At 48.9% G+C, this 16,259-nt stretch overlaps 6 protein-coding genes across 6 annotated transcripts; 2 read left to right on the forward strand and 4 right to left on the reverse strand.

Annotated features, from left to right (window-relative positions):
* On the reverse strand, positions 1-5,336 carry DFJ58DRAFT_852716 (ABC-2 type transporter-domain-containing protein; the record flags this gene model as incomplete). The annotated part of the gene is made up of 21 exons (XM_041393832.1): positions 1-93; positions 146-402; positions 454-551; positions 601-965; positions 1,017-1,368; positions 1,419-1,583; positions 1,635-1,750; positions 1,798-1,912; positions 1,964-2,043; positions 2,125-2,232; positions 2,286-2,666; positions 2,715-2,930; positions 2,993-3,188; positions 3,245-3,466; positions 3,518-3,613; positions 3,661-3,951; positions 3,988-4,278; positions 4,329-4,758; positions 4,810-4,859; positions 4,903-5,011; positions 5,075-5,336. 21 exons carry the CDS (start codon positions 5,334-5,336, stop codon positions 1-3), a joined length of 4,293 nt encoding a protein of 1,430 aa, XP_041249048.1.
* A 3,343-nt stretch (positions 5,337-8,679) lies between these two features.
* DFJ58DRAFT_764466 (uncharacterized protein) lies at positions 8,680-10,772 on the forward strand. The gene is made up of 3 exons (XM_041388686.1): positions 8,680-10,257; positions 10,311-10,658; positions 10,732-10,772. The coding sequence occupies exons 1-2, from the start codon at positions 8,990-8,992 to the stop codon at positions 10,543-10,545; spliced, it is 1,503 nt and encodes a 500-aa protein (XP_041249049.1). The 5' UTR covers positions 8,680-8,989; the 3' UTR covers positions 10,546-10,658; positions 10,732-10,772.
* Positions 10,773-11,095: 323 nt separating this feature from the next.
* DFJ58DRAFT_23862 (Plectin/S10 domain-containing protein) lies at positions 11,096-11,896 on the forward strand. Its single transcript, XM_041379398.1, has 3 exons — positions 11,096-11,246; positions 11,315-11,498; positions 11,547-11,896. Exons 1-3 carry the CDS (start codon positions 11,195-11,197, stop codon positions 11,752-11,754), a joined length of 444 nt encoding a protein of 147 aa, XP_041249050.1. The 5' UTR covers positions 11,096-11,194; the 3' UTR covers positions 11,755-11,896.
* Positions 11,897-12,148: 252 nt separating this feature from the next.
* On the reverse strand, positions 12,149-13,468 carry DFJ58DRAFT_624022 (uncharacterized protein; the record flags this gene model as incomplete). The annotated part of the gene is made up of 1 exon (XM_041381077.1): positions 12,149-13,468. A coding segment is annotated over one exon (1,320 nt), but the record flags the coding sequence as incomplete, so codon positions are not given.
* A 346-nt stretch (positions 13,469-13,814) lies between these two features.
* Positions 13,815-14,593, reverse strand: DFJ58DRAFT_764472 (phosphatase inhibitor-domain-containing protein). Its single transcript, XM_041388687.1, has 3 exons — positions 14,317-14,593; positions 14,007-14,260; positions 13,815-13,955 (listed from the first exon to the last, which is right to left on the reverse strand). The coding sequence occupies exons 1-2, from the start codon at positions 14,534-14,536 to the stop codon at positions 14,007-14,009; spliced, it is 474 nt and encodes a 157-aa protein (XP_041249052.1). The 5' UTR covers positions 14,537-14,593; the 3' UTR covers positions 13,815-13,955.
* On the reverse strand, positions 14,581-16,146 carry DFJ58DRAFT_764477 (uncharacterized protein). Its single transcript, XM_041388688.1, has 5 exons — positions 15,707-16,146; positions 15,630-15,647; positions 15,303-15,577; positions 14,950-15,237; positions 14,581-14,893 (listed from the first exon to the last, which is right to left on the reverse strand). The coding sequence occupies exons 1-5, from the start codon at positions 15,839-15,841 to the stop codon at positions 14,878-14,880; spliced, it is 732 nt and encodes a 243-aa protein (XP_041249053.1). The 5' UTR covers positions 15,842-16,146; the 3' UTR covers positions 14,581-14,877.
* Between the last annotated feature and the right edge of the window lie 113 nt (positions 16,147-16,259).

The raw sequence follows: 16,259 nt of genomic DNA on the forward strand, positions 1-16,259 counted from the left end.
CTACTTGCTACGAATTAACTTCTGCCTAAGAGAAGCAAACACACCGACAGTGCGAATGCGCATGAAATATGTGAACCAGAAAACAGCGGTAATCTACAGATGTTGCGTGAGCACAAGATCCAAGCAACTTCCGGCAGTGACGCACGTTAAATGCAACGAATCCGAAAACGATGCCCAGATTGCGCCAATGATTACTGTATGCGATGTTGAACCTCGAGAACATGTACTGGTCCGTAGTCGTATAGGGACAGTACTGGCAGCCTTCTGCAGCTTCTGGGTTCGTGAGGTAGCCGCCGGCGAATTGCATGAAGGGACCCATGTACTGGTCGCATGTCAAACCCTTCGGTGGGTTGACGGAGACTAGTTCCGTGTAAGAGCAGCTAATAGCTTCCCCGCCAATAGCTACGAGGACCAAAATGTGTATGGTTATCCAGCAAGAAATCATTCACGAACCTTGACCAAGGAGACCCTCGATGATGTATGTGAAAGGAGAGACCCTATACATCCATTTCCACCATTTAAGCTCCATGAATGGCTGGATTACGCCGTCACTGATGGACTATTAGTATTGTGTAGCGTGGTCCAAAGCGTGCATCTTACAAAATCAAGACAAAGATAATGAGAGTTGTGAAGTACAGGGATGCAACTGGAGTGGTTGGTGCCATGGACGCGATGCCATGTCCAAGCGTCGTATAGTACAATGGGACGGCGACAGAGAGCATGAGGAACGTGTAACCTGCCCGGTTCGTGGGGTATCCGATAGTCCAGTAACAGCAGAAAAAGAACATCGCCGAACTTGTCATGTTCCAAGGAAGCTCAGCAACAAGCTGTGATACGACGAGAGCGGTCCAGTGATACATTCTACTATGACGTTCACGGATTTCGTACACTGTACGAATGTCAATGTAGACAGCCATGATCTGATGGACAAGGGAAATGCTGAGCACGAGGACAAGGAAGATTGACTAAAGAGTGTGAAAATAGGATTCAACAAAGAATCTCGACGATGTACTTACAAACAACTTGTTTTGAGTGCCCTGCAAAGAGTCATTTGCCTGGAAGAATGTAAAACCCACAAGGAGACCACCAGCGATGTTAAGCACAAACTTGGCGCGTATATACGCGGGAGCACGCCAGTATGCTCGGAAGTTCCGTTGGGTGAGGGCAACGAACTGGTGCGACCATGAGGTGGCAAAGACGGAATACTGGACGCTGGGCTGTTGTGGGCAAGTACGACCATGTTCGTGCATCTTTTCGATCTCAACTTGAAGTTGCATCGCCTCTGATGAACGCTTCCAGACATCGTACCAATCAGTGATGGAGATCGCAGCTGTTCCAGCACCAATCACATCAAGTATGTATTCCGCCCTTGAATACACTGGTAAGCACCATACCTAGTACAACTGTACCTCACTTACGGGTTGGCGTCGGAGCCGCAGCGTGGAGCACCATTACGCTCCAAGTAATTGAGGACGGTTGATGAGTTCTCGCCAATGTCGCCAAAGTAGACAGTCTGTCCACCCTTGCAGAGGAGTAGCAATCTGTCAAAGACCTGGAAGAGCTCTGCTGAAGGCTGGTGGATCCTAATACAGCTCTTAAGCAGCGGATAACCCACAAGTGGAAATGGCACTCACGTGCAGAGAATGGCCTGACCATGGTCAGCAAGTTCACGAAGGCACTGCACGATAGCCCAGGCAGATTGCGATTCGAGACCAGACGTGGGCTCATCCAAAAAGAGTAGCAGTTTGGGCTGTTAGATGCTTAGCACAACTTCGGCCTGAAGGGTTCGCCTTCTACCTTGGCAGCGAGCTCCACTGCGATGGTGGTACGTTTACGATGCTCAACCCCAAGAGAACCAACAATAGCATCGGCATACTCCTCTAGACCACACATTTGAAGGCACTTGTCAACACTTCACTAGAAAGTCAAGTTGGGATTGAGCATGGAAACAAATCGTACGCACTATGCTTTCTTTTCAGTGAGAGGAACTGACTGGGGTTGGCGAAGATTTGCAGAGAAAAGGAGCGCTTCACGAACAGTTGCCTCGGGAAGGTGAGCATCGAGTTGTTGGCAGTAACCGCTAAGCACGACATTCAGGTAAGTCGACACAAATCAAGGCGATACTTGCATTTGAGCCTGGAAGTCTATGGGAAGCGGCTGCCCGTTGACGAACAGGTCACCACCCACTACACCAGCAGCAACGCGTTGTGCAAGAACATTCAAAAGTGTAGTCTACAAGCACTCAATTAAACAGGATGTGCAATTGGTATCATAGGAAGTCATACCTTTCCAGCGCCAGATTCGCCCATTAACGCAGTGAGTTTCCCAGGGACAACAAAGCCCGTGACATCGTCAAGAAGGCGTTTCATACCACCCTCAATGGGGACTTCATACTGCAGGTGCTGCCACGTGAAGAGGTTCGTATCCACAGTGTTCTTCTCGAGGTTGTGGAAAGTTGATGGGTCAGCTACCTTGGAGTGGTTTCTAGAGCGAAACTCTGCATCTGCCTTCTCCTCGTCAAGTGCCTTGGCATACACATCGATAACATTGGAGCTCGACCTGAAGAGAATGACGGCGCTGTCGAAAGTAGACGACATATTGTATTCTGTTGCGATTAGGAGAGCGGCCAAGAATACGAGGTAGAAGACACAAATGACACTGAAATTCTGGGGTAGTGTCATGAGCTATTCACAAAGCACAACGGACCGGCCCACCCTCCAAAGATGACCATACCAAAAGTCAAACGTCAATCCAGCATAGATGTTGCCATCGACGAGAAGCTGCCCGGGCTGCGATCCAGCTGTTGTACAGACCTGGTTTACAAGCGAAACATTCTCGTAGCCAGGACCCTGAGGGACGAGAGTGGAGCAAACTCCGTCAAGCGTATGAAACTCGTTCACAACAAGTGCACCAAACCCCCACCACAAAGGCTATTTAGCGATATTAATACTAAACCGAAAAGAAGCATTCTACAAGGGATAGGATGACGCACATTCAGCCACATGATCCACCGCAAGCCCATTGGAGCAGTCGGCCAAGGGATTGCATACCCACCATAGAACGATATCAAAAGAACGAAGATACCACTAGCGGCTATTGCACTATGACAAGTTTTGAAGCTTGCAGCAATAGTTCTGAAGAATGTCTTCATGGTTTGTGACATTAAGAAAATAAAAAGGTAAAATATGCTGTTGTGCAACAGTGTGAATATGAAAGCCAAGTACCAACAGCATGAAGAACTTACAAAAACTGTGCGGCAGAACGTTGCAACCCAACCAGCAAGTAAAGTATTACAGAGAAAACCAGTTGAATGACCAAAGTGATCGGAATATCAATGACAGTATGCGCGAGGCTCTGGATAAAGGGGTAATATAACGCGGCTTTCTGGTGGCGAAGTACAATTGGACGCTGGGAGAAAAGCGCAGGGACTTCTGCAAGGGATGTAATAGCGCTGAAGAACAGGGAGCTGAAAGAGCCGTGAGGCATAACTTGGACCACGACGAGGGAAATAACTTACAAGAACAGAACGCCCCCACGAGAGAAATAGGCTGAGGTGTCCTTTGGCACGTTCAGGAAGACGGTGCCAATAATTACCGCTTGGAAGACCTGGGAACTTCGCCCAGTGTCACTGAGAGTTGGACCAAAAAGACTGTCACCTACGCCAGTTGTACAAAGAGCTCGAACTTATTACCAACAATAACTTGCAGGCGGCGCTTCATGACCGCTTTGACTTGCTGGGGAATAGATGTCATGTACGCGGTAGATCTGGGGGCACGTTCAGCAGCTACGCCAGACAGATACGTCTGCTTGTGTTTGCGATTGCCAATAAATTGCTTGCAGCGCATTTCAATCGTTTTTTGATTCTGACGACTGAGGTCGGACACTTTGAAACGGCTAGCAAGGTCCTCCGACGTCCGCGGGACAAAGCTCTCATATCCAGGGCGGATTTTCCTCCCGTTCGTGTCCGTGACTGATAAAAATGATTACGAGACAATCCTAGAAAACCGTAATGTCCTACCTGCTACTAAGAAATCGGGAGTGGTCTGCCTGTTTTGAGGTTCGAAGCCCATATCGATGAAATAACCTTTGGCCAACTTCGCCGAACCAAAATAGGCCATCTTACCTTCCGCAATAACACAGACCTTGTCAAATAAATCATATAATCGCTCGCTGGCCTGGTAGAGAGAAACGATCGTTGTTGTGCGTCTAATATCTGTGACGCAACGCAATGTGCGAATAAACTCAAGGGCAGTCGAGGAGTCTAGTCCACGGGTGGAGCTAGAATAGAAACAACTCAGAATAATACCCCTTGAATGACTGCAACTTACTTATCCCATACACAAAGTGAGCCTGCAGAGCCTAAAGTTTCTGCGATAGAAACTCGCTTTCTCTCACCACCGGAAACACCTTGCACCTCAGCATTACCGACCAAGGCATTTGTCAAATGGTAGAGGCCCATGACTTTCATTAACCTCGTGGTAGTATCCTCAACGTATTCCTCGCGCGTCTGGCCGAGAAAGCGTGCTGCGGGTGTACGATTTCTAACAGCGAAAGAGAGCGTCTGGTTGACAGTCAGGGTTGGAAAGTGGACATCATCCTCCGGACAATAAGTGACATCGCCACGGAAGGAGTCATGAATCTCCTTCGGGGTGAATGAATCATAAAAAACTTCACCCTCGACAGCATGGTACTCCCCACGTTGGTTAGCAAGCGTCTTGAGGAAGGTTGAACATCCAGAACCGGGACGGCCAAGGACCACTATACGGAAAGTCAATACCGGAGGTCGAGGACGGACGGACGTGAACCTACAAAGCATTTGGCCAGGAGTGACCACACCCTCGAATCCGGACAAGATGTCTCTGGTCGGGGGGGTGGCGAATTTCCCTTATCTTGCGCAGAAACGTTGAGGGATGGAAAGGTGAGCTTACAGTGGGTTGGAGCGAAGTACGAGAACCTGCACCAACGACGCGCAAGTCCTTAAACACGATACCAAGTGGGCAGTCCTTGATCACTTCATGTTGACGGCTGAGGGAGAGATAACAAAATGTCAAATCAGTCAGTTTATGCAAGTCACCACGAAACACTTGCCGTTTCATGAGGTCTTTGAGTATCTGCTTGAAATCAACTGCTTGCTCATTTTCAATGAAGGCGGATATGTCTGACGGTTTCTTGAGGAGTGAGGGAGCGGATGCGTCCGAATCTAGGTCCTCAATGGTGGTGGATATGTCAGACGGTTTCTGAAGGAGTGAGGGAGTGGTTGCGTCCGAATCTAGGTCTGAAGGTAGGTCGTGAACCGGAAGTAGCAGCCTGGCTAACTGAGCAGTCGAGCATTCCATTAGTAAAGATATGTTGTCTGCTTTGATGGAGAGTCATAACAACTTGAAGAACGGGTTTACAATGAACTGCACGAACAACTTATAGAAGTGAAAAGGCTACCCACGAGGACGTATGGGGAAGGTGTTCAGTTCGGTGAGCGAAAATCCAGCTCCTTTATAGTACACTATTCACAAACCTGTACCTGTATGTGCTAGTCCACGGCTAGTCCACTGAAGTGTTGGTACTGAGAAGTATGTGTCTCGGATAACGGAGCCTTGACGTACCTGTTAGCATTCTGCTACTTAACATGGTAGAAATTGACCGAAAATAGAGGCCACGCTGCACTATAATAAGCTCAAGTACGTAGTCAGTGTCAAAAGCGAGACCACTGTGTAAGAAACTTACTAATTTCTGCCAGTGAGCATTATGTGTTCAAACGTTTCAAGTGTACTTCCATCATCGCAAACTAGTTTCATTGCAAGCTAGTATCGAAGGATACTAAGACCGGTTTGAGGTCTCAAACAGGGCTAACCAAGTACTGTTCGCAGAGCGTGGAACAAACGCCAGCTCCTTCTTTGCCCAGAAATCAGCTCCAGAGCCTGTTGATTCCGCTCACTGATTTGATAGCGATGATGGTCTTGACTCTCATGATTACAGGACCGTTCGAGTGCAAGCTCGGCTGAAGCAAGGAGGTGAAGAAGTAACTTGTTTGGACATTGATATTGTCCGTGAGGATAAGACGGACGTTCATTCCTTAAGCTTGTTTCCAAAACCAATGTCGAGCCCCAATCTTGTCGGAGCTGGGTGTATGTATTGTTGCTGTGAGAGGAACTCAGACGCGAGGCGAATGCGCTGACTTGATTAGGCTCCTACAGGCCGCCTCCCAACCTTCTGGTGGCTTTCTTCGTGATAACTCACCTGCTTGATACGCAAGCAGGGGTCAACCATGCCGTCGGCAGCTAGAGGTCTAGTCTGGCATCAGGAGCGATGCCATCATATTTCGATAGAGACAGTAGAAGTGGGTAGTCAGTCCTACAATTGCTCAAATAGTCTCTAGAACCAAAGATGAATGGAGAATTACAGCACACTATACCGTAGAACGGACACTTGGTTGCACCGTTTATCTGTCGTGTTCACCCCAGGAGGCATATGATGCAGAAGCCAAATGAAGTAACAAGAATGTTCCCGAATTGCAGAATTGCCACAGCTGTCCTGCGGTGTCCGTGACGCTAAAATTTACAAGAACGTGAAACTTACATCCGTTTGCAAACTCGAAATCAAAGTTAGTGAAAGTAAGATTACGGAAGAACAGCCGCCGCCACTGCATGCGTCGTATGTTGTGTCGTACCGTAGACACTAGAGTCGGTTTCAGTGACCTCTGCCTCACTGGCAGGCTTCCTGATTCCAAATTTAAAAGTCAAAACTACGTTGAACGATCAAGATATGTAGCTTACTCAGTGGAAAAATATTAAATTATTTAGCATTGATTTTCAGTCACGTGATGTCAGTCGCGCCGACTGAAACAGTTGAACATCGCCAACTGCTTACCTCCCCCTCCGTTTTATTATCTTCGTTCGTTACTCCATTTTACCTCTCAATCACCTGTAATTTAGAAAGTGCCACATATTCGACGCAACACCCAAAATAAACCTTGATCGGCGTCCAGAATGATCCCTCCAGAGATCCATGCCGTTGTTTGGGCATTTCTGCTAGACACGCTGCTTCGCTTTTTCAGCGTGCGTGTCACGCAGACCTTTCACGCCCTCCCGTATCTCCCACCCCATCTACTTCTTGGACCTAGTTCACCTTACCCACATTCGAAAAATGCCATCATTCCAGGGGACTTGGCTCACTTTCAACCATCATTTTCCACATCAATAGCTACATCTTCTCCTATCTCTTCATATGATACGCCTACTACAACATTAACACCACTATCTCCAACCCACATACCTTGGGTTCTCGATCCGCTGGCGGAACCTAACCACGTTTTCTGGTTTCAAAATCCGCCCCCAGGTGCGCAGAAGCGCACGCGCAACGTAATATTCCCTTCCTGGGTACGTCAGCAGTCACCCGTGCCCGGGGAGAAGCAGCACAAAGCACTCGCCCCTTTCTCTCCGCGCATAATCACCTTCTGTCCTGTGCTGCTCTTCGTCCGTTATGCGCTCACTTTGAGTAGCAGCATACCTCATACTATCTGTGAGTCCTATACCCCCGAAGCCGCTCGCTTCAAATTGACATATCTCGGTGATACGTTCTGCACAGGATCCTCACGATGCTTGTCGCTGCACCATTTGAACAGTCTTCGGAGGTTGTAGTTTGTGATGCTCTGCTTGTCAACCCTGGTGTGGCGAGCCTTATGAGAATGATTAAGACGATGGAACCAGGTGCTGCAGTCGCTCGGTGTGTCGCGGCGTTTTCCATGGCTGCCCTCCGTTGGTCGTGGCCTATCATCAAAGAAGTAACATCTAAGCTTGGTTGCTGTCTCCGCACTGGTACAGCGCGCCTCGCCAAGATCCTAGTAGCGTGCTTCAACAAGATTGCGCACATGTTGTCTAGCACTGCTCGTTACATCGCTATGTTCATGGTGACTGCATGTAGGTGGCCGTGCTTCGTAATTCACCGGCTACACGCCTTGCTCGCTTCCTACCTCTGCTGGATCTCAATGGGTATCAAGACGATCCACCATGTCGTTCAGAGGAAACCAGCCACGAAAGCACAAATTCCGATCATTACCATAACACCTGCTGAAAACGACGAGACGAGCGCATGCGAGAGCGTCGATATTGCCGCGCTGCTGGAGGAAATCAGCGATAAAACTACTGGAGTCGAGCCGCTTCTGGGGGATGCAAACCCAAGTTCTGAAGATTGTCCCAAAGACAGCGTCATCGTCGAGTCGCAGATAGATGAACCCCTGCTCCATGCATCTTGCGGCCAGGTCGGTGATGAAGAGGAGCTCTTGGTTGTCGAACAGCACGACTTATTGGGCGGACAAGATGTGCATACCAAGTGTCTAGACCACGAAATCAGGCCAGACGCTCCTGACGATACCCCGCCTGGGGCGATCACCGGGAAACCTGAGATTCATGCTATCTGTTCACGGGATTCTGGAGGCCCAGCGGTAGTTAAAATCGAGGATCCAGTCGCCTATTCACCACTAGTGTCCTCTGGGAATGACGAAGCAACGCCGACAGCCTCAATTCCTTGCAAAGCAGGGTATCCTATTACCCGACTGGTGCCAAAGGAAAGAGTTCCTGGTGAGCAGCCGACGTACTCGGAAGGCGTCTACCACACTATTCCTGGCAGCGCCGAGCTTGGAGCTAAGAGACAGGAGGGTATCCATAATAATCAGAACGTTCTCAATCCATGTGTCGTGATTGATGTTCCTGAATCGAAAGGTCCTAGTCATTGTCTAGGGACTACGACATCAACGGATGAATCCCCTGGCGATCCAGCTGCGGAAAGCATAAAGCCTTACAGAGCCGTCCAGTCCCCACTACCGGCGTATTCCTTAACACCTAGTCACAGCACGGCCTCTGAGCTGTCATTGATTGTCCTGGGCGATAATGGAAAGCAGACCAGCGCTTCAACTGTTTTGGGTCAGAAGAACAGCGATCAATGCAAAGACAACAGCCCCAACAAAATAAGTTTCGCGCTGGGTAATGAAACGCTCATGCCCGAGGCGATTATGGAAGCAAAAGAGTCAGTCACCATCCCCCTTGTTCCTCCCTCTTCGGCTCCACAGAAGACGAATATTAAGGAGGGCAGTTTGTTTATGACGATGCCAGAGGCTTCGATAACTGGCGAATTTCCCTCTGCGCAGCTGTCTGCACACAACGCTCAACTGTTGACATATCCGAACACCAAGGGATGCCCCCCAAACATAAAGGAAGGCCCTACTAAAATAGCGTCAGACGACGAACTTTATTCCACATCTAACTCCAATCTCGAAGGTCCGAGTCAGGAGCCAACCAGTGAGATATGGGATTTTCCAAAATCGGGAACGAACGCACCATTTCACCGGTTCTTGTCGGCATCTATCCATGCTCCTTCGGGACAGTCACCAGAACCGGTTCATTGTATTGGGGGAGCCATCGAGTCCAGTCCCGCAATACCCCAGTCAGGAAGACCGTCACATGTTGTTCTTAGCAAGAACGCCTTGAATCATCGGGCGGCGTCTTTCACACCACAAGGCTTGGTTCTGAAAAGCACGTTGACGAGATATGACCCGCCCCTGCGACTCGTTGGACCAGGCTTGGAGCAAGGCGACCATGCTCTGAATGTGAACCTCCCAAACCATACACATTCAAGGAAGTGCACGACTGATCTACCTGATCACATTGCAAAGGCCTACGGACCGCAGCCCTTGCACTCTGCCGGAGCCTATGCGACTCATCGAAACGTTCCCCCTCGGATGGCCGTTTCGGGTTCCAATCACATAACGACTCACAGAGCTCCCTCAACCCGCGGCCCCGTCCCAGATTGGGCAGCTGAAGCTGCTGCGGAGCGAAGGTCTGTAGACATTCATATCTCCGCGCCGAAGGTGTATCTGGGAGCGCCAGTAGCCCGTGCGTCCTCATCGCACCAGCCTTCAGGTACAACAACACTACGCATGCCCATTCCGGAAGATATTTTCAGTCCAGCTCCCCAACGAGTCGCATCCAAAGTGGCTAGATGGGCTGCAGAAGTAAACCGCGTGCGAGAGCCTGCGATGAGTCAAATTCTCGAGGGTTCTAGTCTCGATGCGCAGGCTAAGGGTTGTCGTCAGGGTGGTCAACAGAGGCCGCTCCTTCTGAACCGTAAAGCAAACACAACGTTATCACGGGACGATACGCCAGCTGTTTTCCCAAGCGCGTCTGGAGCTGCTTATCATGATCAAGGGCAAGTGTCTTCCGAATTTGCAAAACGGGCCGTTGAAACGCGCGATAAAGAGCAAATAAAGTACGAGGATTTCCTACCAAATATGTTCGACAAAATATTGATGAGAATTTTAGGACTGTCCAGGGGCAGTACAACTCTTACTACGAATCCCTTTGTGCAAGGAACACGGAGGATATTATATTAGAGGCGAGGCGCATAAACGCGGATGTCGGGAGGTCGCCTTCGAACGGACAATCTCCTATTACAGTGAGCGACCTCAGCCTGAATGAGTGGTTTAGTCGTGCAAGGGATCCGATCTCTGGAGATGACATCGAGAGGATGATCCGTATGCTCGAAAGGGGGGCATGAGATGTAAACTTCCGACGGACCATGGTTCCAGGTTTCGTCATTCAGCCGTCATGATTGTTGAAAAAACCTTATGCATCGAGCCTGTGAGCAGTATCACTAGTGTCGGTGCGATTCTGCGTGGTTTTTACAGCCTTTTGTTTTGTATCAACGTAGCCGTGCACTGCATACTGTATAATATTGCCGTACCTTGAAAACAAATTATATCAGTGTCTAGAGTGATCCGTCACGCCTCAGATCTAATGATAAGGAAGTCGTTTCTTCTCGTAAAGTAGAATTCAGTACGGACACTAGTTCAAAATTCCTTTTTTGGAAATATTCATACTCCGCCATTGCTCGTCGAAACCTAGTCCAAGAGGCACGCGTACGCTGTCCAGCTCGACGTCAAGACTCATTTCAAGGCCCTTCCTGCCCGTCAAATCCTTGTGAGTACTGTTCACATCGTCTGGGGTGTATTAGGATGCAAAGAAGAGTATCAGAAATTCCCCATGGCTGGATGAGCTACCTCCCAGTTGGATAACATGACTGACTCCAGTCTTCCTCAGCCGGACAAGTGCGAGATCATCATCGCAGTACGTTTGATTCCTATGAGCACTGTCCGATCCATTTCCAACTCTCCCTCAGCTTCCCCATTTCATTCAATTAGCCCAGCATGATTATCACCAAACAAAACAGGCGCGCCATCTACGAGAACCTCTTCAAGGGTGGGTTATGGTTATTGGCATACAAGCCTTGCGATGGCTTTCCAGAGCTCATTATCAATTGATCTCAGAGGGTGTTCTGGTCGCCAAGAAAGACTACAACGCGCCGAAGCATGAAGACCTCGATGTCCCGAATCTCCAGGTTATCAAGGCCATGCAGAGCCTGACCTCCAGGGGCTTCGTTAAGACCCAATTCTCGTGGCAGTGGTATTACTACGTTTTGACTCCTGAAGGTGTTGAATATCTCAGGGAGTGGTGTGTAATCTCGTTATATCTTATTTACTCGGACTCACGTATCGATAGGCTACACCTCCCCAACGAGATCGTCCCTTCGACTCACAAGCGGGCTGCTCGCCCCCCACGCCCAGCAACCGTACGCCCCGGTGGTGGCGACGGTGCTTACCGCGCACCTCGCGGCGACCGCGATGATTATCGGAAGAAGGAGGGTGGTGCGCCCGGCGATTACAGGCCATCATTCGCAGGTGTTGGTCGGGGTGCACCTAGAGAGTAGGCGGTTTGTTGGTGCGAGACGCTACAAGTTCGGTCAGAGTGCTAGAACTTGCATTTTTCGGTGATCGCAAAATTTTGTATGAGCATGTTCTATGCATGACTATACTATGCTCTGCTTCGCGTTCCTTCTCATTTGTCCACTTCAACTTCAGGAACTAAGCTCGCTACCATTCTCCAAATAACTCCACAACGTTGCGGATGTCCAGAGTAATTTCCTTATCCCTCATTACGCTCTCTCGGAAATCGACTATTTGCTTTGAAGAGGAACTGTGGTCTGTCGTTGATCAAATATTAACACTTGCTGTCATGAAGACGCACCTCGTCTTGCTGCAAGCCCTGGACCCGCTTACAAAAACCTGGGACTGCATCGACACCAACTTGTCTAGGATGCCTGAAACTCCTGAGTCCTCCAGAACCCCTTCTTCAAACTGAACGTTCCCTTCGAACATTCTCAACCTTTTTATCTGCGATGGAAGCTCAGTCGTGGCATATCCCTCTAGATCGCCACCCGTCTGGAATGCGTCCTGAATGATGCTCATGACTTCCTCGTGCTCGGGCTTAACAGCCTGGAAAGTTCCAGATCTCGCGCTCTTAGTCTTCACACCGCTTGGCTGTTCTGAAGGGGTGTGATAGTCGGTAGCGAACCAGACCAGCTGAGGCCCTGAGTCATCATCGCCGAGCACTGAACGAAGAGTAGAGACAAGCGATGCCGCACACCACGCAAGGTTTTCCACCGGGACGCGTTCTAATCGCCAATACACAGCAATATAGGGTCCTGTGAAGCTTGCTAATCTTTCCGCAAGCTCAACAAGAGCATGAGAGTACTGCAGGTCTATCATATTGGGCCCAGGGAAGATCAGGTGGCGCAGATCCCACTCGATGGTTAACACGTCCGATTTCCGGAGCGCGGCAAGCTCGTCTGAGAAATATTCCACGGAGTCCACAGCTTCTGAGAGAATCCGGATAAGATGCTGGCTTATCGATGGCCTGGTCGGATTGTCGTGGTAGAACCTGAAGGAAATCATAGAGGAGCTTTGGTGAAGTCTGGGAAATTTGGAGTGTAGGCAGGAAGCGACCTTGTGGTCTGCGAGGCCATAATCGATGATGAAATCATCGCCGTCAGTCAGTGGATCGGACAGTGAATCCCGTTCGCCACTTTTGCTGACGCTGAAAGATACGACTCTGCTTGTAGGTAAGATGGGACGCGTTTTGCTCCAACTGTCAAATACAGTGAAAGGCAGAGTGTTGATAGCGGGGCGGGCGCTTCTGAACAGGTCCACGTCGTAATATGAATCGAGTGGCCATTTGGAGCAAGCCCCTATGCGATTATTGCCTACATTCGGGAGAACAAGAGTGCGATTCAAGCTACTTGCGAGAATAGCCAGTTGGTGGAGATGCAGATGGACTTTCGGTTCTTGCTCGGCGATACGAAGGGGAAGAAGAAAGCGACAAGGGAATGAACCACAAACTGATTCATCGAATTGGACTGCGTCAGCAGCTGGAGCTGTCAACATACTAGGAGCGTGAACGCCTGTATGTTCAAGTTCTGAAACACCTTTAGACTCGGGAATTCTGGTGACAATTGGGGGCCATTTGAGATGGGGTCGTGAGACTGTCGAGGGAGATAAATCGCGATGATCATCAGGTTCATGGATATCATGAAGGACATGAAGGACGGTTCGGTCAATTACTTTTGGTGACGGTGAACGTACTCGAGTTGAACCTATTTCGAAATCTGTGGTGTTCGGTGGAGTAGGTGACGTCCCTGTACGTCGCGATGCTGATTTTGACAGCGAAATGTAGAGAGTACCAATTACGAGAATTGCAACGATAAAACCAACCAACTGTGGAAAGTTGGACGAAGGCAGATGAGTTGGACCACGATACCGTTGTTCCAACCTTGGAGATGGCGAACTCGCTCGATACGACGAGGAATCTGTCATTTCTCGCGAGCGTTTTGTCCTTTTGAAGGGATGATGCATGGTAAAGTTGGAATCAAAGTCAAAGTCACAGTTCAAGTTGTAGGAATTTGAGGCTCCACTACGAGTCAGAAAATTCTACAACTTGAACAGGAGCAAAACATGTCAATAATCCGAATGCATGTGGCAGGCTCAGCTCCTGAAGGTATGCAAATAGGCGTATTATATATTCTACAAATCTATAGGTAGAGTACCAAGGATATCGTATAGCCTGACGGGTAATCTTGACATGATCATCGTCAGAACAACGCTCCGTACTTGATGACCCACGTACCTAATTCCTTTTAGTCTTAGGGGCGCGTTCATACGCATTACCACTCGACCCTGCTTCTTCTACTTCATGAATCGCTCCTCTGTTAGGGGCGTCACGCATAGCAAGTCCATCACTATGCCCGTCTCCTTCTGGATGATGCATCCTTCTCTGACGCGGGCAATTATTGTGCTGACAATCTGAATCAGAGTCTGACCCGGATGATTCTTCATCAGACGATTCGTCAAACCGCCGAGGTTTGTGGTATATACAGCAAACTAGTAGGGGTCCGGGGTCAATTCCGCCACACGAATTTATGCCTGGACAAACTCACTCTTTGACTTTTTCTTTCCAGATCCCTCATTGTCAATCACGTCTTCATCCCATGCAACTCGCTGACGAGTCTTGCGTGGTTCCCCCCGTAATCTAAGAGTTCCCACAACTACAGGCTGACCGACATCATCGTCTGGTCGTGGTTGCGAATCGTGTAGCGTAAGCGTCCGGGATCCATCAGCGGGTGCAGATGTGTATTCCCTTCCCTGAGTAGCCATCATTGATCAGGGACAATATTACTTTCAGTAAGTTGGAAGAGATGGAAGGGTCAACGTGTTGTCCATCTATGAATTTTACATAAGCAGGGGGCGACTATTTCATAACCGGCCCAGAGCGGTTCAAGCTCGAGTTCTAACTGTATCAATGAATGATAACCATTAAATCGACATGCAGTACAATTACAACATAACATGAGATCGTGGGGTATGATAAGTTGTAATGAATGCGACGCAAATAGTACAAATTGTCCGAACACGATGCAGCGGAACGAAAAAAAATGCTGGTCATGCAACGATTCACGTTGCCGAAAGATAATCATAAGTCAAGAAGGCGATGATTTAGATTAGCCATAAACGACCCTAAGATTCGATCATGTCAGTTTCACGGTCCGATTCATCAAACTTTGACTGCTTACCCCCTGGCGGTCGTGGATATAGGTTTGAAATCTGTTCGGCCAGATTCAACGAAATGACGGAGAACTTCCGCCCAATCGTCTCGCGAATCCCATGAAATTTTACTAGGTGGGTCGACTTCCACGGGCATAACTTGAGAAATGCCACCACATTGTACGAGTATAACAAGGGTTCCAATTCCCCCACTGCGACGACAACGTTCTTCTCGTCGGCTGATATCAGCGGCCACAAGGGGATCATGGCTGGTTACATATGTCCGAGAGACTATATGCGTATTTGCTACTGAGAAACTGCGTGTCCGGCGGAATCAGTATTTAAAACTATCTCCTTTTAAAGTCCGGTGACCAAAACTTACCGGTATAATGATTCGGCGTGAGCGTTGTAGCTCAGCTCGATAAGCAACGCACTTTGCCGGATATTGGCAGGCAGGCGCTTTAATTGAAGGGCTTGGAAACCGGCCCATCCGAGAAGTGAAGAGTGCGTTGAGGTAAACTTGCGAAGGTACTTCGCCAAGTTTTCATCGGGATATGCAGGCCCAATGGCCTGCTGTTTTGCACCTGACATCTGAGCAGCGGTGTGCTGACAGATGGTTTTATGAGAAGGCCAATGCGATTTTTGGCACTCGGGGGACTATAATTGTGCGTTAGAATAAATGACATGCAGGGGAGCCTGAGTAACTTACACAGTACTGGGTGGTCATCTGAAGGATAACGACGGTGTCAGGAGGGTTGGTGATCGAAGAGAAGGGAAAGGACCTACACAACCACCGCAGAGTCTGAACTTCTGGACAACTGGATTTTCAACTGCACCGCAGGTATCGCAGATGCGATAGCCACGTTGCTTCTGGTGTGCATGAGGAGGAGCGGAATAGTAGTTGGCTGCTGCTGGTGCCATTGTAGTAAGAATGTAATATGAATAGCTCGGAAGGCTTGTTGGTTAACCACCGCCATTGTCTTGCGTGTTTTATAGCTGAAGAGTTGATGTGTATGTCCATCTTGGGCGAGCGTGTCAAGAAGATATTGCGATCTTGGTGGAGAACAAAAAGTAGGTCTGATGCTTTTTGTCTTCAATGTATCTGAAAGTCAGACCCGGCAAGGTCTTTTGTGTCTGTAGTCAAGGAATAGATGCGGATATGTGAAAACAGTGCTTCCTAAATGCCCAATAACAATAAAGCAATGAGAAACTGAAATCAGTGACTGATAATCTAGTGAGCAACACAATTAGCTCAAAAAGGAAAGGAAGGGTGAGGATAAGTGTTTGTATTTATTTGTTATGTTGGATATGCCGTTCGTGCTAATTGTTGCTTGTAGGT

The sequence above is a fragment of the Suillus subalutaceus genome (genome assembly GCF_016647625.1).
Source record: "Suillus subalutaceus strain FC151 chromosome Unknown DFJ58scaffold_10, whole genome shotgun sequence".
Lineage (NCBI taxonomy): Eukaryota > Fungi > Basidiomycota > Agaricomycetes > Boletales > Suillaceae > Suillus > Suillus subalutaceus.

What these genes read in the sequence shown, in the direction of transcription:
- DFJ58DRAFT_764477 (XM_041388688.1), bottom strand. Translation starts at nt 15,841, where the DNA reads ATGGCACCAGCAGCAGCCAACTACTATTCCGCTCCTCCTCATGCACAC. An exon ending in CACGCCGAATCATTATACCG is followed by an intron (nt 15,238 to 15,302) that starts GTAAGTTTTGGT and finishes CCGGACACGCAG; the next exon opens with TTTCTCAGTAGCAAATACGC.
- DFJ58DRAFT_23862 (XM_041379398.1), top strand. Translation starts at nt 11,195, where the DNA reads ATGATTATCACCAAACAAAACAGGCGCGCCATCTACGAGAACCTCTTC. An exon ending in CTACGAGAACCTCTTCAAGG is followed by an intron (nt 11,247 to 11,314) that starts GTGGGTTATGGT and finishes AATTGATCTCAG; the next exon opens with AGGGTGTTCTGGTCGCCAAG. An exon ending in GTTGAATATCTCAGGGAGTG is followed by an intron (nt 11,499 to 11,546) that starts GTGTGTAATCTC and finishes ACGTATCGATAG; the next exon opens with GCTACACCTCCCCAACGAGA.
- DFJ58DRAFT_764472 (XM_041388687.1), bottom strand. Translation starts at nt 14,536, where the DNA reads ATGATGGCTACTCAGGGAAGGGAATACACATCTGCACCCGCTGATGGA. An exon ending in TGGAAAGAAAAAGTCAAAGA is followed by an intron (nt 14,261 to 14,316) that starts GTGAGTTTGTCC and finishes GACCCCTACTAG; the next exon opens with TTTGCTGTATATACCACAAA.
- DFJ58DRAFT_764466 (XM_041388686.1), top strand. Translation starts at nt 8,990, where the DNA reads ATGCCCGAGGCGATTATGGAAGCAAAAGAGTCAGTCACCATCCCCCTT. An exon ending in CGCGATAAAGAGCAAATAAA is followed by an intron (nt 10,258 to 10,310) that starts GTACGAGGATTT and finishes TGAGAATTTTAG; the next exon opens with GACTGTCCAGGGGCAGTACA.